The 24,436-nt window shown below is 22.3% G+C and overlaps 1 protein-coding gene across 2 annotated transcripts in view; it reads left to right on the forward strand.

Moving 5' to 3' along the window:
* Positions 1–24,436, forward strand: part of LOC112594220 (diuretic hormone receptor-like) — a 47,002-nt gene that overhangs the window by 19,393 nt on the left and 3,173 nt on the right. For both annotated transcript variants that reach the window (XM_025338903.1, XM_025338902.1), the window contains 9 exons: positions 9,270–9,374; positions 9,544–9,706; positions 13,710–13,908; positions 13,992–14,079; positions 15,797–15,890; positions 16,106–16,186; positions 21,885–21,949; positions 22,032–22,166; positions 22,240–22,428. In XM_025338903.1, the coding sequence (XP_025194688.1) occupies positions 9,336–9,374; positions 9,544–9,706; positions 13,710–13,908; positions 13,992–14,079; positions 15,797–15,890; positions 16,106–16,186; positions 21,885–21,949; positions 22,032–22,166; positions 22,240–22,428 (1,053 nt within the window). In that variant the 5' untranslated portion in view covers positions 9,270–9,335. The remainder of the gene's footprint in view (positions 1–9,269; positions 9,375–9,543; positions 9,707–13,709; positions 13,909–13,991; positions 14,080–15,796; positions 15,891–16,105; positions 16,187–21,884; positions 21,950–22,031; positions 22,167–22,239; positions 22,429–24,436) is intronic.

Below are 24,436 nucleotides of genomic sequence, written 5' to 3' on the forward strand. Positions count from 1 at the left end.
TAAAACTGTTATACTTTATCTCTTCTAATTTTTTACGTAAACATTCCAGTATCTATGTATAACATATTTTTGTATTTAAAACTGTTGAAACTTTATAAAACCTGTTTGCAACGACCTTAAAATTTATTAAAAATAATTATATTAATCAACATATTAAAAAAATCAAGTCGAATGGTGGAAAAGTTTTAAATGTTATAAATTGTTTTATATAGTTTGAAGATGAGTTCCACTAGATACTTAGTTTATATTATTAAAAAAAAAAAAACACTCTTAAACTTTATTTTAAATTTGATTAAAGTAACAACTTTCTAAAATCCTTTATTAGTGTTAAAATTTGTTATAAAATCAATGTAACATCTATAACAATATTATAATATATATTTGTATAACAAAAATACTATTATAATCGTAAAATTAATAAAACTGATAAAATATTGTAAACTAATGTTCTACAATGTAAGTATAAAGAAAATGTAGGAAATTAACAAAACTTTAAAATATAAGTCTTTGTGTATCAAGTTTGTAAATGATTATTTCTAGTGCATCATAAAAATGTATTATAATAGTAAATAGTTCATTAAATTTCATGATAAAAACTCAATTAACACTTAAAAATTATTTATATTTAATATTTCTATGCCATAAAACCTCATCGATATATATATTTATAGTTAAAATAATACTATTCTTTACACAAATTTTTAATATTTATTAAACTTAAACATTTAATTAATTTTTTTTTATCGATTACGACTAATATAAATTGTTGTATTATCACGTAATATTATCACAATAAATTTATCAAAACTTAGGTGGGAGGATCTAAGAACTACAAAACTTTTATTGTCATAAAATAAAAAAAAACAATTACATATATAAATATATAATTTAATATTATAGATTCCAAAATCAGAAAAAATAATACAAACCATTGATATATAGAAATTAAAACATTAATTTAAAATGTCAAAAAAATATAGTTGAGAAATTCAAAATTTTAATTTTTGAAAAATGTTATGTTTTGACTCGCTTCAAGGGGGTTTGAACTCAGATTTACCATTGGTGCACCACTATTATATTATTTGAATTGGAAGAAAAAGATATTAATAATTTTTGTTTAATTAAACATTTTCTTGAATGCAATATTTTTAGAGTTTCGTGTAATGATTTATTTCATATTGAATAAAAGAAAAAATATTTGCATTTTCTATTGTCAGTTTTTAATTTACTATTTCACTATTAATATTATTTAGTTACTAATGCTATGTAATACATACATTATAAAAGGACTATTAATTGTGAACTTGAATTTCTATGATAATAAAGGTCACCTTGTTTAATTCTATCGGTTACTGAAACTAGTTACTAAAATATTAAACACGATAAGATCGCAGAGTGGTTAAACCTCTGGAGAAGAAAACTGCTTTAACTTAATAGCAAAAGGTAAGAAACAAGAGTTTAACAACCTTTACATTTTGTTATCTCTCGTTAAAAATCTTATTTGTAATATCGCAATCAAAAAATATATTTAGTAGTTTTTGACTCTCCAATTATGATTTTTCTCAACAATTGTAACCAAAAAAACGATAATATATTAAAACCAATTATAATTATCATTCATTTTTTTAAATAGTATCATGAACTAAATTATTTTATCACTTTAAGATACATATTAAATGTATGTATCATCTATGCCTTAGATTCTATGGAATTGTAATAAATAAATACATTATTTTCATATATATATATTATATTTTTAAATACATGATACGTTAACATGTAATTTTGTGATAAAATTTGTGTTCAAAAACTTGTAAAATCATAATTGGATTTATAATTGTATATAATTATTCAACCTTGTTAATTGCTTGGCGGTTGTAAAGTTCAATCACCTATAATCGGTTGGCTTCGAGTCATGTGGCGATCATAAGGACGTTAATATTTTTTACGTATACGATATTAATAGTAACTAAATATTAAACAACTTTTTTTTAAGATCAGATGAGAAGTTGGCCTTAAAAGTACAAAAATATACGAAAATGTAAAAAAGTATTAAAACAAATGTTGTCATATTATCATGTACAATTTAAATATACTGAAATTGTTAATATTTTATTAGAAAAAAATATGTTTACAGTTTATTTTTTGAGATAGGATTGAAACAAAACGGTTGGACATCAAAGAGTGATTTTTAGCATGTTTATAAAAGCAAATAAAAATGTAAAATAGTATTATGAATGATTAAATATATAAAAAAAAAAAAAGATAAAAATCTATCAATATTTAATGCTTTCGTCATTTATGATATCAATGTAAACTTAAATATGAATTATGCATATTACTTTTGTTGAAGAATTATTATTTCAATACCTCACAAGTCATAACCCTTCAACCTTAAAGTAATATACTTTAACTTTTATTTTAAGCTGTACATTTTTCCATTTAAAAAAATATACCTATCTGTAAAAATACACATTGTAAAATATGAATATTAAAAGTATTCAAATAAAGCTTGGATTAGAACGATATTTTATACTTATAATATTTGTAACACTGTAAAATTGTATTAATATTATTTTTAAAAGTTTTCTCAGTATTAAAAATGTACAATAATATCATTCCAATATTATGTATTTAAAAAAAACGAGTCAATCAATTAAGTAAATTAGTAAATTAACTTTATTAGATCAATAAATGAATATTACAAATATGAATGTATTATATTTTTTTAACTTAGTATGAGATCACAAAAAATATGCACGAATAGGTATGAATATTTATCTGTTCATTTTAACGATACCTTTTGAATTGTATTGACATATTTTTCAATTATTCTAAGACCATATAGTTGTTTTTTTTTCTAAGTATTGAAAATTTTATCTAAAATTTACCATAAGCTGTTCTTTAGAAATTAAAAAAATATTAAAAATATATTGGTAAAACTTTTGTTTTTATATTTTTGTATACTGTTAAAATCACAAAAATATATACAATTTAAGTATTTAAAGTGCTAAAGATATAAATTCACAGAATTTTGAATTGTAATTCTTTAAGGTTTGAAAATGAAATAAAATATTCTTCATAAGTTACTCTCACAGTAATCTAAAAATATTGAACATGCATAAACACAATATTTTTCATAGTAGTTTGAACTATTTGAAGTTTAAATGTTGACAAAATTGAATATTTAAACAAGAAACAACAATTTTAGTTATTTTGTTGGTGTATAAAAATGTTATTTGGGTACAATTTGAATTTTCTTCTATTATGAATAGTGTCATTTCCATGCAAAACTAAGTTTTCAAAATATTTAAATTCATTCTAAGCTATTTATACCATACCCTATTTACGATATAACGCAGTATGTCGATAATGAAAATTAAATTGTGAGATGCCTGATAAAAATAATAAAATAATATGATATACTATTATATCAGGTTACACATTGTAATACATTTACATACGACTTCCTTTCCAAAAAAAAAAATATATTATATAAAAAAGTATATTAAAAAATTATAAAAATATTATAATCGTGGAATACTGCATATTATTGTTTCTTTTTTGGTAGAATATATTATAAAAATTAATTTATAACGAACTATAGGGAATAGTTAGTATATCATTTACTTTAGTACCAATTAAAATTAATTTTCTCTGAATATTAAGTTTCGGAGTATTTAATTATTTCACCTTCAGTTATTAATTATAATTAAGTATTTTAATAAACAATATACAATATACATATGATGTTACAATCAAGTCGTGATAACTCAAAGTTGAAGGGAAATAAAAATTCGCTTCGAGGTGTATATTAAATTCGAAATACCTAACTGGAATTTATTAAAAATAAGTCAATACTTCAAATTATGTAATAAAATATAATTATTTTAAAATTGTATGATAAAAACCTTTAAAATAAATATATGTACATAATTAAAAAACTAAAAAAGATACAAGTATGATGTATACGCAATATGCATATTGTATATCTACGTATTATTTACTTTATATGGTAAAAAAATAAATTGTAATTAGTTTTTGGTTTTTCAGTTGTTTATTGACAAAATGTTATAATTTGTCTATAGCTTCGATTATAGAAATATCCAGGTATTCGACAGGTTCAATAAATTTTGGCCTAACAGTTTGTAATCATGGCATTGCTTGGTTCGCATAATCATATATATACATATATATATATATTATATTAAAATACTTTGAGGCTCATAATTTTGATAATTTTGGGATTCAATATTTGATATTTTTATATCTTTGATTTCGTTACCAGCTAACAGCTCACTGACTACAAAATTATCTTCGATTGTAATATACGATTGCAATATAATTTATTGATCAATATTAAGTTTATCTGATACAATTTGCCAATCATACTATCATCGTCATGGTCTTTATTTAGTTGAACATTACGCCATGCTTTTTCACACATGCACATAAATTGAAGTACATTTTTTTAGTATTGTCTGCCTTCATTAATATGGTAAACGATTTTTCAAATAATTCCTCTGTAATTTAATGTTTTGAAATTTTGTATTATTCCCTGATCTATTATTTGTAATTTAAACATAGTATTTGGAGGTAAAGATTTGATTTTTACAAATTTTAATTTAAGATTACTTACAATGAACTGTATTATCAATGAATAACAAAACATTTCTTGAATTTAGTCATATTTCTTGATCAAATTCAATTAATTTTCAAATAAATCACCAATCATGCCCTCTTGTTTGACTCATAATGTAATGGTAAACTCTCCTTATCTAAATCCACCTTATTTTTAAAGAATTATTGAAATTCAATTATTGAAACTTGACTTTATATTCATAAATAAACATAAACTAAGTTTAAATGTTCATTAATGGATTCCAATCTCTCAGGCATACTCTCTGGCATGCCTCAGACGGACTTTCAAGTTCTTCCCTCTTTTTAATCCGCTTATCAACAATTCTCTAAGTAGTTAAATTTCTAATCCTATAGTTATTTTATTTTTCGTTAACATTAAAATATACATGAAAATCTACTCCCAAATTGGCTGTTTTTTTTTCTGCAGACAGATTTTGAAAAATGTAACAAGATGTATTTTTGTTAGAGTCGTTCTCTATTCCATTCTCCCCTTAATGGATATTGGCTAAACACTCGAGCATCTATACTGAGTCAAGGATCTCGTCGTTTTTGACTCATTCTTTTGATCATAATATTAACATCACTGTCGGTAGAAACCTGAAAGTACTAGGCTTCATTTAACGTAACACCAATATGTTCTTATCCGGCTCATATCTAATCACTCTTATTACGCTTTACTTCTCATTTGTCTACTCAATTTTAGAATATGACATAGTGGTATATCATTCTTACTTAACTCGTGATTAGCTCCATATGATCGTGTATAATACCGTTTTCTAACCATTATTCTTCTTTTTTTAGTAAAATTCTCCACCACTCTCGAAACTTCTTCATCAATTTTATTAAATATATTAAATTTGTGCAATGTGTATGAATACCTTTATTACCTTATACACTCGCTATTTCAATTTTATACTTGCTACATATTATACATCGTTACTCTTCATCGATCACTGTATGATGTTAAATACATGATATTAGATATACTAATTATAGTTACAGATTCTAATAACTTAACCTTGATAGGAATGGTAGGGCTGTATAAATTTGCATACTAATAAATAATTTATACACCATACTGATTTTTATATATCGAAGGTTTAGACGTATAAGAAACATTTATCTATCTAATATTAATATGTTGTATATCTTATGACTGTATATACTACTTAAATTCTTTATTTAGAATGTATGATTCACATATATTTATAAATTTGCATACGTAAACAGTGATCAACTACTTCATACATTTAAAATATCTACCAACTATGTACAATGCAATAATAAAAAATTATATACTCTATCACAGGTTAAGTATAAACATTTTCTTGTTAATTAGATTGTTATGGTAATGTATTGGCATCTACCCAAGACACAAAATTTACGATAAAAATAGTAGAATAGTGGATACTGCTCTGCTGTACAGTAGATGTTTAGTGAATTATTACAATAAATGTGTTAAGTTTTAATAAATTTATTATTATATCATGGTATTATACAAAAAATTATTCTGTATGGAGACGATTTTTCAGGCTATATCATTAATACATTTCATTATATGTTTTTTTGATATTGCCATTAAAGTAATTTATTTTTTATTAGTATTATGGTATGTTAATTTAGTTTTTGCCGAAAATATTGTATTTATTATACTATTAGTGTTTAATTATCAAAATTATAGGTGTATATACTATATTGTGATGAATTTTTGATTCAATACCACCTTACAACCAAAACATGAAAACAGGTTCATAATATAAAAAAAATATATTCTAAAATTAAATTAATCTAAATATTTTGAAAATAGCATTGTTTATAGTAAATTTAATAATACATGTAAAAGTTTTAAACTTTTAAATACAAAAAAATCCCGTTTTTATTTATTTATTTATTTTATATTATTATTATTATTATTTTGTTTTTTCTTATTAATTAGATAGGTAAATAAATAGAAATATTAATTTTAATCTCCCCTCACTCAAAGTATCAACTAGATTATATTTTTACCAGCCTTAACCTAACCTTTACTCCCAAAGTGGAAAGTCGAAGCATCTTTGTTGTTCCAAAAACTGATGACAGACCCACAGAATATACAACCATTCACATTATTGTAAAATCAGTAGGTATATTCATAGTGTTTCTAATCTGAAAATATATTTTAATATTTAAGGTTTTTTTTTTTTTAATATACGTACGAGTATAATATAATATATATAATATACATATGTTTTATATGTAGTATAATATTACTAATAATAATCATTGTTTAAACTTTTTTGTGGTTTGACATATGTCAATTGTCAACGGTATTGTTCGATTTTTGTCTTTTGTAAATAGCATATTCCATTTTTTTTTTTTTTTTATTATTAATTTTTTTTTTTCATAGTAAATGATTTTACTCAAAAAATATATAATTTTAGTCACTCAAATAATATTATTATTTTATTTCATACAAAGGTGTTAAAGCGCTAAGCAAGTAGATGATGAGGGTTTATATACTGAGTACCTAAGTAACAAAATCCAAAAAAAAAAAAATTATTCTAATACAAATACGCTTTGGTAAATTACAGAATCCATTTATAAAAGGGTTTTTATAATAATCCTTAAATATAACTACCATCTTAGAAAATGAGAACAGCTTATAGCGTAAATGATTCCTAGCACATTACATTTTGTTTCAAAATTTGACAATTTGTGCAAATTATATCAAATTATGTCTTTTTTGGTTCTATTTTAACCATAAAGTAATTCTTAAAATGTCATCGTTGTTAAATATAAGTAACGTTTATATTCTCAATCTTGTAAACAAAAGCATTTGCTATATCAATAATACGTAAATTAGAAAATGTAAAATTACTACATGATGTGAAAAATCAATATCATGCATACGTTTGTAAATTTTCTATAAAAACAAAATGTTATTTAATTTAGTATTAAATTCTACGTAGTCAACAACTATAAATTAAGAAATATAACCAGTTTCTACACATTTAGTGTAAACTAAATTTTCTAATTTTTAATTAGGTTTAATTGATTTAATGATTCCGGTATAGGTACATATTATAAACTATAATATAAACTATATTATAATATATTACATATTATATTAACTAGAGCTAAAAAATAATGTGTATTTTAATTAACTTGTAGTTAATGAAGTAAAAAACTATTATTATTATCATGTACAAATAAATTTATATGTCTATTAATTATATTTAATTGAAAGATTTTATCTATTTAATTAGTTTATATTTTATAGCTTATATAATTATATGTAATAATTTTATATTTCTTAATTTTCAAACAATTATTACTGTAAAGTTTATGTGCAAATAAATTTTGCACAAAAGACTGTTAATAAAAATGTACCATTTTTTTATACACATTTTTACTCAACATAAATTATTTTTTCGGTTGCAATAGACAATGTCTAGTACATGGCATCCGAGTATAGTATAGGGCTCTCTCAAAAATTCATCTTATTATTAATTCAAGTACTTCAGTCAATTTGCTTCGGAAAATTGTTTCTGCCATTTAGTTCATCAAGAACAATAAATAGTTAACCCATTAACCAAAATTTTCTAATTAGTTGACTATTCTCTAACACAATTCCTGATAATTCTAGAAACATCTAAAATAAACCTAACCTAGAGATCTTCAAATTTAATTCGTCGAGTAGCACATTTAAATGTTTTTCCTGATATATTTCTTTAAAGTTGTTAACAAAAGCTTATAATATAATTTAATGTGAAGGGGGTGCAAATTATTTCGTTATATCATTTTAATCTACTCAATCTCGGTACAGTAATTGTATTGTTATTAACATTTTTATTAATTATGAAATTACAAACTATGGTATTATAATTTATTTCCACACATTTGTGTTTGACAGAAACACGCATCATATCATACATACAACTAAAGCCCATACAAGTTATTACTATATATCTATTTCCAACTAGCCAATTGTATTTATATAGTTGGTAAATTAATTATTTATCTTCAAGTTTACATCTTAATAATATTATGTAGAGTAATTATACAAATAACTAAATAAAATACTTATAAAATTAAAAGTTTTAATCACCAAAGTTTATTGAACACAATTATTATGTTTAATATAATATTGTACTTAATTTAATTTGTCTTTATATATTTACAAATATTTATAACTTTATAAAGTTATATTTAAAATATTATATCAGTTATTAAGGATAGTTAGTACAGACGTTAAGCTTATAGAAATTAAATAATGTTAGTTTTTAAACAATTTTAGTTCACATATTAAAAATCATAGCGAAATAATTAGTGTTGTAAATTTAAGGATAAGTGATAAGTAAATTGTATGTATGACGTTAATTTATGAGAAAGATCCACAGCCTATTCTGTAAATTTTGTTCTCCAGGTGCACTGTAAATTATCTTGATTGACTAAACGGTTTGCTTTTTTTATATTTAGTATGCTCATGCCTCATTATGGTAAATTGTATGTATTTAATGTACGAATAGGATTTATATATAAAACATTTAAAAAAAATAGTTTATACTCTTACCTACCATTATTATTCGGATTTAGGCATTGTGATAAATTAAAATTAATTTAACCGAATAAATGTATTTAATTTTCAGAAAATGAATACGCATGGTAATATTTATTTTCAATAACAATAATCAACGTCAGCATGAAAAATCAGTATGGATTATTTCAATGACAGTTGGTCACCAAACGAAGAAGTAAGAATTTTGATATTTTCCATTTTATAAAAATGAAATGATTTTTTATTATTCATAGGTATTGGTATAAAACAAAATATCCACTTTGTCCTAAAAAAATTTAAACTTTGATGTTATAATGTTAATTTAATATTAAATATAACAGTTTGTACTGATAAATAATTTCTAGGCTGCTTTGAAATGCAGTTCTTGGTACGAATGGGATGATCGTTGGACAAACGGGTGTAACGCATCATCAGATTCGTTGATATGTTGGCCTCCCACACAGGCTGGTGTAATCGTATATCAGTCATGTTTTAAAGAACTCAGAGGAATATTATACGATACAAGTAGTAAGCAAACCACTAACATGATTAAATAGTATTAATAAGTATTAATTATATATTATACTTATATAATATATAACCACTCAAATGTTTGCGTTAGATCTAATGAACTTAGAATAGCATACAATTACTATTACATCACTAATGACTTCATTAATTCTGTTAATAAGATACGTTTCTAAAAGTAAAGTAAGAGAATACAATTGTTAACTTATAACAAAGCATGATAATCATAAAGTTTAGCAAATAAATACACAAAATAACTGTTAATTTTTAATTTTTTTTTTTTTTTTTAACGAGTATATATTTATTTTTATTTTATATTAATTTTGTCCAGAAATAGCTTAAAATGTATGTTAAATACATTTTAATTATTTAATACCTTTTATTTAAAATGTTTAATACGTTTTTATAGATTATAGTCTAAATATTTCCACTATTAAATAATATATAAATAAATATTTAAAGCTAAGACATAAGTGAGGCGTCTTAAGTTATGAAAATTGTAAAATACACTAAAACACCCAGTAGATAATATAATTTAAAACAATACATTAAATAATACGTTATGTATTTACCTCATAAATGGAATAAGTTCTAGTAGTTCTATTGTTGTACAGAATATTTCTTATCGGATCAATCTATAAAAAATAATTACACTACCCACGTTATACTATTAATGTTTGTTAATTTATTCTATATTATAAATATATACTTATTACTTGTTTTTAAGTATATGCATTTGTATAATATAATAAAACAATACTTTATAAGTTTAATCATATTAAGCATTAAGAGTAGTAGAGTATGTACAGTATTATTTATGTTATTTTATTTTGTTTTTCCAATAAAAGAAACTTACATAATAACTTAATATATCTTGATAAAATATAAATTCCTATTTACAATGCATTTATAAATACCAAAGTCAGTATATATCTAATTATTAAAATCATAATTAAACATAATATTATAATATTAATCTATTAAAATATAAGCACTTTTTTAGATATTTCTATTAGACAACACCACCTAATACATCGTATTTTAATTAATATTATATTCATTATGACTAAATATTTTTAGTTTATTTTTAATGAGTGTATTTTTCTGACCATCTTAAAAAATCTAAAAGGATATTCTTAAACCTAAAACCTATATAGCTGCATCGCTAAACTTTAAATATAAAAAAATACATAGGAAAAAACAACTACATAACTTACATAATCCTCATCCATTATTTATTTATTTATTATTAATAAATATTAATAAATTAATTTTATATTTTAAATAATTATTTATATTTTAATATTAATTTTAAATACCTACTAACAAGTGCCTAACTCAATTGATTTACTATACTTTTTATCCGAGTGTAAAAGTATCATTTGTTAATATATTTCACTTAATTAACATAAATAACATAATTTTATACCGACTTAAATACATTTTTTTATAATAAGAAAAATGCATTTTTACCATGCAATTTGAGTTGTACAAATATTTGCAACGCTTCACGCTATGGTAAAATTAATAAACTAGGTACCGGTAGCTTAAATTAACATCATAAATTATTTACGCCCTTCAAATACTATACTTATGAATACGAATATGTACATGATAAATTACCTAAATCAGATGAATTAATAAGAAATAATAATAATAATATGAAGTTATGTAAAAAGTAAACGGAAGAGTGGATTTTTTTTTTATTTGAAAACTAATTTTATGATGTCGTTACATTGTCTATTTATGTTGTACGCATACAGACTACATAATATTTATTATTCTTACTCTTTACATTGAAAAAATGAACCGGATACATTAGTTAAAAAGCGGTGTGCTTGAACAAATAATTTCTTACATATTCATAAAAAAAAAACATCATAAAACAATAGTAATATCTTTAAGTAATTAAAATAATAAATATTCATAGTTTTTAATATCCTTTTGGAAAAACCATTGCAGTATTAGATAATCAGCAGAGTATAGATTCAATTTAAAATTATCAGATTACAATAGACGCTTAAATACAATTTTATTTTATTTTTACTTAATTTAATGTATAAACATATAGTAATTATTTACATACAATTATGTTTTCAATAAATTTTTATATTGTAAAATTTAAATGTAAAACATTTAAAATAATTTACTAGTTTCAGGTTTTTGCAAAGTTTATGTACCGTTATATATTTATATGCAACAACCTTGCACCTATATTGTATGTACTATGAATGGTGTTAAGGTACTATATGAATATTTCGTATTTACGATTAATCTATACTCCTGAAAAAATATTATAACTTAATGTTTTGTATTATTATTGTTTCAATTCCACTTACGATTAACAGATGTAAGTATCCAATAAATATAGATATTAAATCCATATATTTTGTAACATTTTAAAAATATTGATATTTTATTAATGTTTTGACTTTAATTAATCATAATAAATCAATTTATTATTATTTAAAATATTTCAGCACAATAAGTGCTATTACAAGTACAGTAAATTATAATAACAATTTAAAATTTAATCTCTTTTTTTTTTAATTTTTAAATAAATCTATAATAATTATAACCCACTTTCATTTAAATTCATAGATTTAGCACACCGATATTATGTATGACACGTATTCGTACAGTATTTACAACTGTTTTTATAAATTTGACATATTTATAATTGGTGAAGCATATAAACAAACAAAAAAAAAAAAAAAGGAACAAAAATTAGGTACATCTATTAATCAATGACAAAATAGGTTACAGTTATACAATATAAAACAGAACCTATTCTCAAAACTCCTGTGAAAGTTTCATAATATGTACTAACACTTTAAAAACTTGAAAAGTTACGCGAAAAAAGAGCATTTAAATTTTATTAATAACATTAAATATATATATATATTTATATATTTTAATGTTTAATAAAAATTAAACTCTTCTGTTATAAACCAAAATTATATATGCTCAAACTCTAAAAGAATTACAAAATTTACACCCGCATTAATTATTATTTTTCAAATAAATAATATATAAATATTCATAAATTTAATTTTACTATAAATTAACCATAACTATCAGACCAGGATACATTTTATTATATTCTTGTTTATGAGATGAAACCAGATTCACGTGTATCTGATAAATATATCCTTGATCTCTCGATACTAATTTTGTAAATATTATAAACAAAACAAGTTATTATCACATCCGTCTTGTTTCACTCAAATAGTTCTAAATGGTGGTGTTTTAATATATTGCATTGGAGCAAAAATATAAATTTCGTATTCATAAAACTATTTTCTATTTTTATCAGCAGTTTATTAGAGTAAATTAGAAGTAATATTGATAAAAATGAAAAATATTCTCGTGAAAATTCTAAATAGGTACTCTTTTATACTCGATGTCTAACGTACTACTACAATATTTTTCTCGGATCATGTTACAAATGCTTTTACACATCAAATCTGCTAACATATAATTCCGGATATATTATAAGTTATTAGCTTTTTGTCTACAGATAAATCTTTGATTTTATGTTCATTTTTTTATAAACCTTATATAAAAATAAACGTAGTTATAATAATATTATGTCAAAGTAATTTTCCTGGAAATTTTATTTATTTTATTTATGTACAGACTTTAGCGATATTTAATTTGTATGACTATTTTTAGTTTTAATTTTGCATATATCTTGATGTGTCTTACTTTAATACTTTTAATACCCTCGACTACTGTAATATCTAAAAATTTGATTCCGAATTTTTATATCATAGAATTCTTAATTTTTAGTGTTAGCCAACAACCATAATTTAAAATTTTTAGCATTTACAAAGGATTTACAAGGTACTAAATTTTATTACTTTATACTTTTTGTATGAAAATAATTTATTACTAATAATATGCTAATATAGATGCTAATAGATATTATGTCTATAATGAAATTATATAGTGGACAATTTTGTAGAACAATGTATTATTTTTATTTTTTATTATTATTTAGAAAATGCAAGTCGAATGTGTTACGAGAACAATACTTGGGGCCTAACCAATTTTAACGAATGTACGATTCTTGTTGAGCCAAAAGCAGTGACATATGATGAAGAAGACACTGTTGATATAATAATTTATTTGTATATAGCTGGTCACTGTTTGTCCTTAATAATGACATCACTAGCTATTTTTGTATTCTGCCGATTTAAGTGAGAAGTACAATACAAACAAGTTACTTTTATAAAACAATATTATTTATAATCCATGTATTTTTTATATTATTATTCAATAGAGAACTGAAATGTTTGCGTAACAAAATTCACTCAAATTTAATGGCATCGTACTTATTGGCAGGCATCATGTGGATACTTAATTATACTGTAAGTCGAAAATTAATTAGTCTTTTTTTTTTTTTTTTTTTGAAATATAAGCTATTTAATTTTCTAATACTTAACTTGATGTTTTTGTAAATTTATTTAAAACTATACTTAAATTTTATAATGTCGATCCACGAAAATGTATTCAAAAACTGAATAATTAATTTTTATGAAACTACACTTATTGAAGAAAACATATTTCAAGGTTCATAACTATTAATATTTATTGTATTTAATTTATAATTTATATATTACCAATATGAAACATTTGTAATAATAAACAAAATAATGATAATTTAGACGTAGTTAGAATAGTAAAAACAGTCGGTCATAATAACGTGTGTGCATTCCGGATATCACTTTGTTTATCGCTATCTAGTTTGTATTGGTAAACATGTTTATAATATTGAATAAATGTAATATGCCATATCATGAGAAAGAATTATAATATTGTATTCAATAAAAATAATCATGAAATAATTTCATAAATAATGAAGAAACTTATGGTTTTATTTAAATAATATTCATATTTTTCTTTAAAAATATTTCAAATTTATTGTTTTTAGTAAAATATTAAGCATTTTTTTTTTTTTTTAAACTCTTACGTGAGCATGATTTTTTTTATTATTATTATTTATTAGAAACTACTTGGTACTAACTTCAACTTAAATAACTATACATACGTATTAATATTACATATCACAATGATTGAATTTGATAAAAATTATACAAATTTACACGATAAAATGCTGAATGAAAAATATGTACCTAATATAGTAGATTCTTGTTATGTCAAATCTCAAAAGTAAACAGAAAAAAATCAATATATCGAAAATTCCAACACATCGAGTTTTATCAAATTTTATTTCAAAATAAAATATTTAATCAAGTAATAATCAATTTTTTTTTTTTTATTTTTAAATCTATTATTAATTATTGTTTTTTATTACTTTTACTTTCTACGATGTCTTCCAAATTGGATAATATAGAAACACCATTATCTTCTACATCTATATTAGTTTTAATTAAACGTCTTAATGTTTAGCTAGTTTAGTTGTTAACTACAGTGACTTCCTCCTCATTTTGTAATAAATTCGTTTTTACTTTCGATAAGATTTTCGTCGATTTCTGATAAACTTTAGTTATCTTTCCATGTTCTTGCTATAATAAAAATGATATTTATGTACTCGAAATAACGAAAAATGATTAATTTCAAATCAAGTTATTGAGAGTAAAACACTATTGAGTGTAGTGGTAGTTTAAAAAAGATTTCAACGTAGTACCTAGTTCAAAATAACGAAAAGTTTAACATAGCAAAAATTACTATATAAACAATCAACTAATATTTAAATTAATTAATAAATGAACATGTTTAATAAATTAAACCCTAAAAATATTCTATAGTATCTATATTAATAAGAACGATTAAATTTTAAACTTAAAATATACTTTTTAATACCTATTAATAGTCTGTAATACTATCATAAGAATAGGTAAATTATCCTCATTTTAATATTAAGATTCAAATTCTATGATTTTTTATAGAACATAATATTATAATTTTATGTATATAATTATATATGAATAAAATCTACATCATAATATGTATTAAATTAAATAAAGTTACAAAAAAATTTTAATTTTAATTTATATATGTAAAAATAAAAATGTTGATATTTTATGTTAATTTGCTTTAATCAGAAAAACGTTTATTTTGCAGAACTTGACCAACACAGGAACATTTAAATGTGCTTTGTTGGTATTACCACTTTACTATTTTACCATGACGAATTATTTTTGGGCATTTATCGAAGGTAAACATCATAATATAAATTAAATTATTATAACTACTCCTAAAATAACACGCTTACACTCAAGAGAAGCAATAGCGTGTAGTTATTTGTTTTATTTATCTGTATATTTTATTGAATGAATGACTACCATGGTTAAATTTAACATCAAAACCTATAAATTAATCGTGTGTGTAAAAAATTCACACGATTTTAATACTTAATGAATCGGGTTTCAGGGATGTATTTATTTATATTGGTCGTAGATACATTTTTCCCAGACAGAGTGCGATTGCGAACATATATGGCTATTGGATGGGGTAAGTTTTGTTTTTTATATGTCATTATTAAGTTTTTATTTAACGTTTTATTTTATTTTTTAGTCATGAGTTTTTTTATGATACCTTTTTTTAAACATGTAAGTGTTGATTTTAGAAGCAACTTACAAATTTCAACTATTATGATAAAAACCACTTTGTTATTTACTCATATTCAGCCTCTTATACTTACAATAATTCATAGCCACATAAATCAGTTAACTTTGTCGATGTAGCAACACCACGTTAATGATTGCTTATAGATTATACATAATATATTGTATACGTTCCGATAAAAACTTATCAGTTTTCATTTACAGAGAAAAGCGGAAATTAGTTTTGGTGCGGTATTTTTTAAACTTAGGTTTTCGCAGTCAACAATTTCACGCACTTTACCCGTACCACTCAAATTATAAGCCCAGTACTTAAACTAAATTTATTCAAAATATGGTTTTATTGATTTTATTACTTTACGGGCGTTTTTAAAACTGTATGCTAATTAGTAAAATAAATCTACGTAAGAACATCAAATAACTACATATGTAATAAAATATTCAGTGAGTAACTATTTTAATCATAAAAACAGTAAATTACTTGTTTTTATTACATACCAGCTAGATTTTATATTTTATCGTGAATATTTTATCGATTTAACTCACAAGTGTGTATTTTTTTATTATTATTATTATGGTATATTAATATAGGTACTGATGTAGACATGTAGTGATGTATAATATATGTTATAATAATGATTTAAAACAAAATATACTCAGTTCATATTTCTAACATGTTTAAAACACCGACAATAATATAATTTTGCGATTACAGCGAATCACCTAATATTTATAATACGTTGTACACATAAAATTGTTCAGCGTTCACGTAGTCTTTATCTGCGTCTACCTCTAAAATAATTATATCTTAGAGTGCACCTCTGACCCAATCATTCCCTTTCTTTTGAATAATCTGCTGTTTCTGGACAGGTCAGTTTCATTTTTAAATTTTAAAAAAATTGAGAAAAATAATAAGTATACAAATCAAATCGTTATTGTCAGAAAAATATTAATATATTTGCATGTCTATTACAGTTAATTAATATAATTACCAGCAGATCAAAAGTACCGAAGATAAACCCTGAACTCTTTCAATTTGTAGTCGTTAATAGTGTAAGGAATTCATAAAAGTACACCATATTCTAGTATAGATCAAGCTAATATACAAAATAGTTATTTAAATAACGAATATAATTTTAAATTCCTATCAAATCGATTGATAAATCTTAGATTTTTAGCATCCTACAATATATCATTTTATCGTGTGATCTAGGATTAAGTGAACTGATCAGCTTGAATTTCTTTTAATTTGAAGTATTTACAGTTATTTGACAAAAAATAACCAAACAATTCTATGTATAGATTTCCGTCTTTTTACCCTATTTTTATTTTTCATAGTTATTTTAAAAAGTATAGGTACTGGTTATTTTCGCCCCAAATATATTATCAAATAAATCTTGTTTGCTATCAGAAACAATTCTTTAAGTTGAATATCAAAGCATTTTTCCTAGTTTAAAATGTTTTCAAAACATAAAAACTTACATTGTTCTAATTATTTACATTTATAAAATAATAAAAAAAAAATTAATTTTTGAAATTTAAGTAGATTATCATCTATATTTTACAGCGTAATAATTGACAAATCTAAAATTATTTTCTAAGATTAAAATTATATTTAGAATAAAAATCTAATTTTAATGTAACATTTAAATAATTGTTATTAATGGGTTGATTAAATTTAATAAGATAATTAAAATACTTATATTATTCAATGAACTATTTAATAAAATAAGTATAATAAAAGCAAACATTTAAACCTGAAAGATATAATTGAGTATTTACAGTTAAAAATTATATTTATTTTACTTTTGTGTATTATATTTATTTACTATAGAAATAATTGATGAAATCATTTAATTATCTTTATTTATACTGAATGATTATTCACAACTTTTAAAATCACTGAAGATATCTACCTTCATATTTTATAAAAAGAATAAATTTAATCTAAAATAGTTGTTTTAATTTTTATTAGATCTTGTCTTCTTTTTTACCTGTCTTTATACCTTTGCATTTGAATTAGTTATTTAATATTATTAAATAATAATTTAGTTTATATTAAGATAATAATAAACACACTATTAATACTTTAAACTGAATACAATTAGCCACAATTAGTTCTTATATAATTTATAAATATAGAGGTAATGAATTAATATTTACTAATCTCTTATAAAGAATCGCTTATTCTATTTGATCGTCAATAAAATTATAATTTAGTTACCTATTTATAACTACATTAAACTATAGAAATTTAACTTTATTATTATTTAATGATTTAATTTTAACATGTTTATGATATATATTTTTACGATTCCATAATATGAAAAGGTTAATCGTTGTGTGGTTCATACTTTAAGACTAAACATCTGATTCTATTTATATAATTTTAATATATTAATCCACAACATTATCAGTAGGTAAATAGCAAATATTTTTTTTTTTTACTTTTCTTGTCATCAGTAATAAATAATAATACATCTAACAAATTAAATTTCTATAAACAACAATTATTATCTCTGGAAATTTAAAAGATAGACTAAGAAATAAAGTTTAATTTATCCCAAATAATTTATTATCCAATATTTTATGCCATATTTTCTTATGACCCTATAAATGCACTATGACATAATTTATTGACAGTTATATGAAAGTATACAAAATATGTCCATCTATAATATTAATTACTATCACTAGTTATCTATAGCAAAATCTTAAGATCCACAGTTTTTTTAGTTTTTTTTTTACAAACCTAAGTGCTTTGCGATCTAAAACGTTTGAGGAACGTTTCTAAAAACAATAGTTAAAATGTTTTTATTAATGATTCAGAGTTGTGTTAAATTTTTAAATTTATTCATGCATAATTGTCCGGTCTTTTTTTTAATGCAAAATTCAAAAATTATTATACGTTCGTTAACTATTTATTTTACTTGTAAAACATCAATACATGTATTCATATTACATTGACTAGAAATACGATAAAAATCAATTCTGTTGAGTAAAATAATAACAATTTTAATATATTATTCATACATACGTTTTTTTTTGTTGGTTTATTGATATGAAAGAAACAGTATTGATTAACAAATTTTTCCCACAATAAATATTTAAATATAACACATAAATACTAATAATCAATCAGATTTATTTTTAATAATAAAGATTCTGAAATTTTATCAAAATATATCTTTTTCTAGGTTGAAATATCATTTACATATTTTAACTTTTTGATTCATAAAAAAAAATTAATACTTTCAAATAAATAAATATTTGAATAAAAATTAAATTAATGATTTATTCTAAGATATTTTTACAACGCTTAAATAAAATAAAAAATACTAAAGAAATTATATTATATTGAAAATTATTTTTGAAAATATATTTTTTAAACAAAGAATCTAATAGATTATTTTATTTTTATTTTTAGTTATTTTTTTTAGTGTGACTGTAATAAGTACTAAACGTCTAAGATCAATAAATAATAAAGTTTTTGCTTTGACTAGAATCTTAAAAAAAAAAAAATGAATTATTTCATATTATATAAGCTGGTTTTTTATAAATAATTAATGGAAGTTTTAATATTTTTAATTGAATAATTAAATCTGTTCATCGGTACGACTTTATTTTATAAGGAATAGTTTGTCATTGAAAATGCAGGATTAAAAGAATGATATAATTAAATTAGAAAATAACTGCATAAAATTTATTTTGTTTTGTCTTTGTTTTTATATATTGTTTTTACATTGTAAAGGTATAAGCAACCATACATATATAGATATGTAGTAGCTTGAAATATAACTAATTTAATTCTCAAATTAATCACTGTATTATAAGAGATTAGAATTTTTTAAATGTTTAACTAAATAATAATATCTTAAGTTATTAAATACTTGAATCAGTACAATTTATTTTTATAAAATAAGACGAAATATAATATTATACCATAAAAATTTATTGCAATTTCAAACATAGGCATGTGATAATTTATCATTCATATGGTTTAATTATTATTAATACTAAGTTTATGTATTTTTCTTTATCTACAGTACTTAGTCTAAATAGGTTATTAAACGCGGTTATTATACTTATCGCTTAAACCATCAAATTTCCATGATGTAATAACAATACGCACTGAATCGTTGTTTTTATCAATGTATATATATATATATATATATAATATATTGTCCTGATCAAATTTCGCAATATATTTATGTTCGATAACTTCGTCAAATTAAAAACAATCTTTCTAATAAAAATTAAAATTCTTATTGTTAAAATATAAATTCTCTAACTGCATCCAAATCGGTGAATAGAACATTAACACATAATCACATGCATTAGGTATCTCTCGAGTCTCGTATAATATGAGTAATGCTATATTCAGTGAATTAGAAATAACGTATTACATCGATTATTCCTCTTTATAATATAATAACCTGAAAATGTAATAAACGATACAAAAAAAAAAAAAAAAAATGATAAAATACCTTTTTTAAATTGTTCATTGTCTATGAGTAACTGCTTTGGACTTTTCGAAAATATTTAATTACCTTACAGTAAATAGGTACCTAACCTGACCTAGGTATACATCAAAAGTTATCAAACTTTTTTTAAATTAAGATTGAAGGCACTGAGAATATATTTTTCCTTTGAGAAACGACATACATAAAAAAATATAAAATGTTGCTACCTTTGTATAATTATTGTGGCTCATTCACTATATGTATGATAATTATCAATACATTTTAACAAAAATCATAAAATTTTTATTTGTTTACTACCAACCGTTTAGATGCTTATGATAATGTATTGTAATATTGTTTGGACATTCGCTAATGAGTCCCGAAATCGCATTCTGTTATCTGTGCAATGATGTATGACATCTGCTTGCGCAAAATACTCGCTGAAATCGAATTATCGCCATCTGAAATGCGGCAATTATGGTACACAATATAATATAACTACACATAGACACTAGCGAGTGTTATGCTACTAAAAGTTATAAATAATATAACCATAGATTTACTAGAATTTTATGTATTTATTTTTTGAGGAGAAAGGAATGTAGGCTAGAGATTTTTAGTCAAAATTTTCCATTGACAATTTGTAAAAATCAAAATCATCAAATGAATACCTTCTTAATTTAAATTTATTTTTACATATTTTTATATAAATTATTATAAAATGTTAAAATGCAAATAAGAATAATCAAAAAATATAATATGAATGAATCTAATGATTTTTTCTTTTATATTATCTTAACTAGTACACTGACAACCTATATATTAAATATCACATTAATGAAATACGATTAAAATTTTTTTTTTTTTTTACATTACACACATGCATACATTGAAAAATGAATCCGTACTGGAAGTTTCTATGAAATTAATAATTATTGATCTACCTCCCTCCCCCTATCACAAGAAAAAACAACCTAATATTGCATCTAAAAACTCATAACTACAACAGATGACTCCATCAACAGACATTTATCACAGTGTATTGTTTTGATATTTTGTATAATATATTAATGTCTCACCTATAATTTGTGTATATTGATAATGATTTTTTTGCATTTTATCTAGGAATACCGTTAATCATTATTTCCACTTGGTGCGTCACAAAACTTTTGGTACCGACTAAAAACGATGTAAGCGATCACTGGACACGCGCACATATAATAATATGACGATTACAGTAATAGTAATTAACACGCCATTTATTATTTCCAGTTAGATTTATACAACCAGATCACGTACGAAAGATACTGTCCGTTAATGGCTTCTTACGTTGATGATTGGATATACCAGTCACCGATTGTCATCGTCTTACTGATCAACTCTGTGTTCCTTGTAAAAATTATGCGGGTATGTATTTTCGTTAAAAATCAATGTAGCCAAACATATTATAACATTTGTTTTTATCATCGGTTTTCTTAAGGTGCTGATTACAAAAATACGGTCCACAAAATCCGCAGAAACACATAACTACAAAAAGGCCACTAAAGCTCTTTTAGTGTTGATACCACTTCTGGGCATCACTTTTTGTTTGGACATGATCAATCCAAGTTCCACAGGACTACTGGTTAATATTTACAAATTTAGCAAAGTTATAATTATCAGTACACAGGTAAACACTACTTTTAAAATGTATAACTAGTGAATACAATCAGGCTGAATATTATTTACCTTTTTGAGTACACTTTATTACTATGTATTATGTCAGATAAATATGAGAGGGAAATAATGGGGCTATTGCTATATGAGATTTTTTTTTTACTGTATCTATTATAAAGCATATTACAATCATATGTCTAAAATCTAAATAATAATAATAAAAATAATTTTCAATCTAGCGATGGGTAAATTTTGTTGTGTGTAGTAGAGGAGAGGGAGAGCTGCCATAAGAGTTAAATAAAAAATTAATTTCTCAGAGACTGGGTCTATACATTATTGCATCCTATTTACTATTTAGATCAGAAGTGTCCAACTTTTTGTGAAGTCTGGGCCACATCATATGGGTAGAAGTTGTTGTGGGCCACATAGTTTTTAATAATAATAGTTTATATATACAGTGTTTTATTTTTATTTTTTGATAAATGACACGAGATAGATGCCATGGGTCATATCTCCAATAATAAAATATTTTATCAAAATCGGCTCGAGTTGATCCACTAATCACTTGTATAATTAATGTGTGCCCGTGCTATTATGCTAAGATAAAAGTATTAAACACTATTAAAGTTTATTTGATGTTTAATATTATGTAGTTTTATATTCTTATAGTAAATTTGTTCTCGTAATATTAATATATTATATACAATTAATTAATAGTTTTTAAATTGAAGTAAGGTCCGCATCAATATCTACCATGGGCCGCGGGTTGGACACCCTTGATTTAGATACTATAGCATTGTCAAATTTATAATTATTGTATAATTACAATGTTTAAAATTAATGTGTTTTTATCAGTTTTAAAGAAAATTTTTATAATTATTAAATTATGTAATAAATGAATATTTTTAATAATGTTTTATAAATTATAATATTATAATTAGATATAAAAATAATATAATAAACAACATATATTATAAAATTATAATATCATGTGAAATATTTAAAGAAAAAAAAGTAGGCAAGCAGGTACCGCTTTACTATACGTTAGATGTCACTGTTATAGGTGTGTTAAATTAAAATAAAATGATATATTATTGTATACAAAAAACGAACCTAATGTAACCTAACCGTCTATCAGCCCATATTCCATAGCATGTAGTATCCTCCTCCATTGTCAGTTAAACAGGAAAAAAATTTTATTTCATGATTTATTTTTAAATAGTTATTAAATTAATTGATTTTAGTTTTAGTATTACGTAGGTTAATATTATTTTTTTTCAAAAATATTGCATTTATTATATTATTATTTATTAATATTTAATTATTAAAAAATATATATATTTAACATATTACAGCAACTTGTATAACTCAAAATTAATAATATCTTTCTGTAAATAGTTAATATGATAAAACAGTGAACATGTTTTTTTAGTCTAAATATATAATATCTTAAAATATATCAAAACGTATAATGGAATTGATAATAATATATGAATATACGTAAACATTTTAAACTTCAAATGTTCATAAAAAATTAATTTGACCTTCTGGTAGGATTTTTTTTCTTATAGGTTAAAAACTTATAAAATAATCTACTATTGAATTATCAAATCTTAAATATAAAAACTAAAAATTTTATGAATTTCTAAAATAAATTAAAATAATAAAATTAATATTATATAAAATAATTTATATATATTTGAGATTTTGACGAATTTTATCAAAGTTCTTACTTTAAACGCTTATAAAACAATATTTTTACTATAGATTATCTATATTTTTTAATTGAAAAATAAATATCTATTTATAAAAAGATTTTTATTAAATTTTCAAATACTTCTAACAAATTAATATTTTTTCATCGATATCTTTAGAAAAAAAAATTAAAAATTTCTTAAGCTTATAAGTTACTCAAAAGTAATTGAAATAATTTTTTTGAAAATGTTATTGTAAATATAAAATGATTATATAAACATTTGATGCAGTGGCGTAGCCAGTATTTTTCTTTGGGAGGACGGAGC

The sequence above is a fragment of the Melanaphis sacchari genome, unplaced genomic scaffold (assembly GCF_002803265.2).
Source record: "Melanaphis sacchari strain LSU unplaced genomic scaffold, SCAv2.0 Contig221_pilon_pilon, whole genome shotgun sequence".
NCBI classification, from domain to species: domain Eukaryota; kingdom Metazoa; phylum Arthropoda; class Insecta; order Hemiptera; family Aphididae; genus Melanaphis; species Melanaphis sacchari.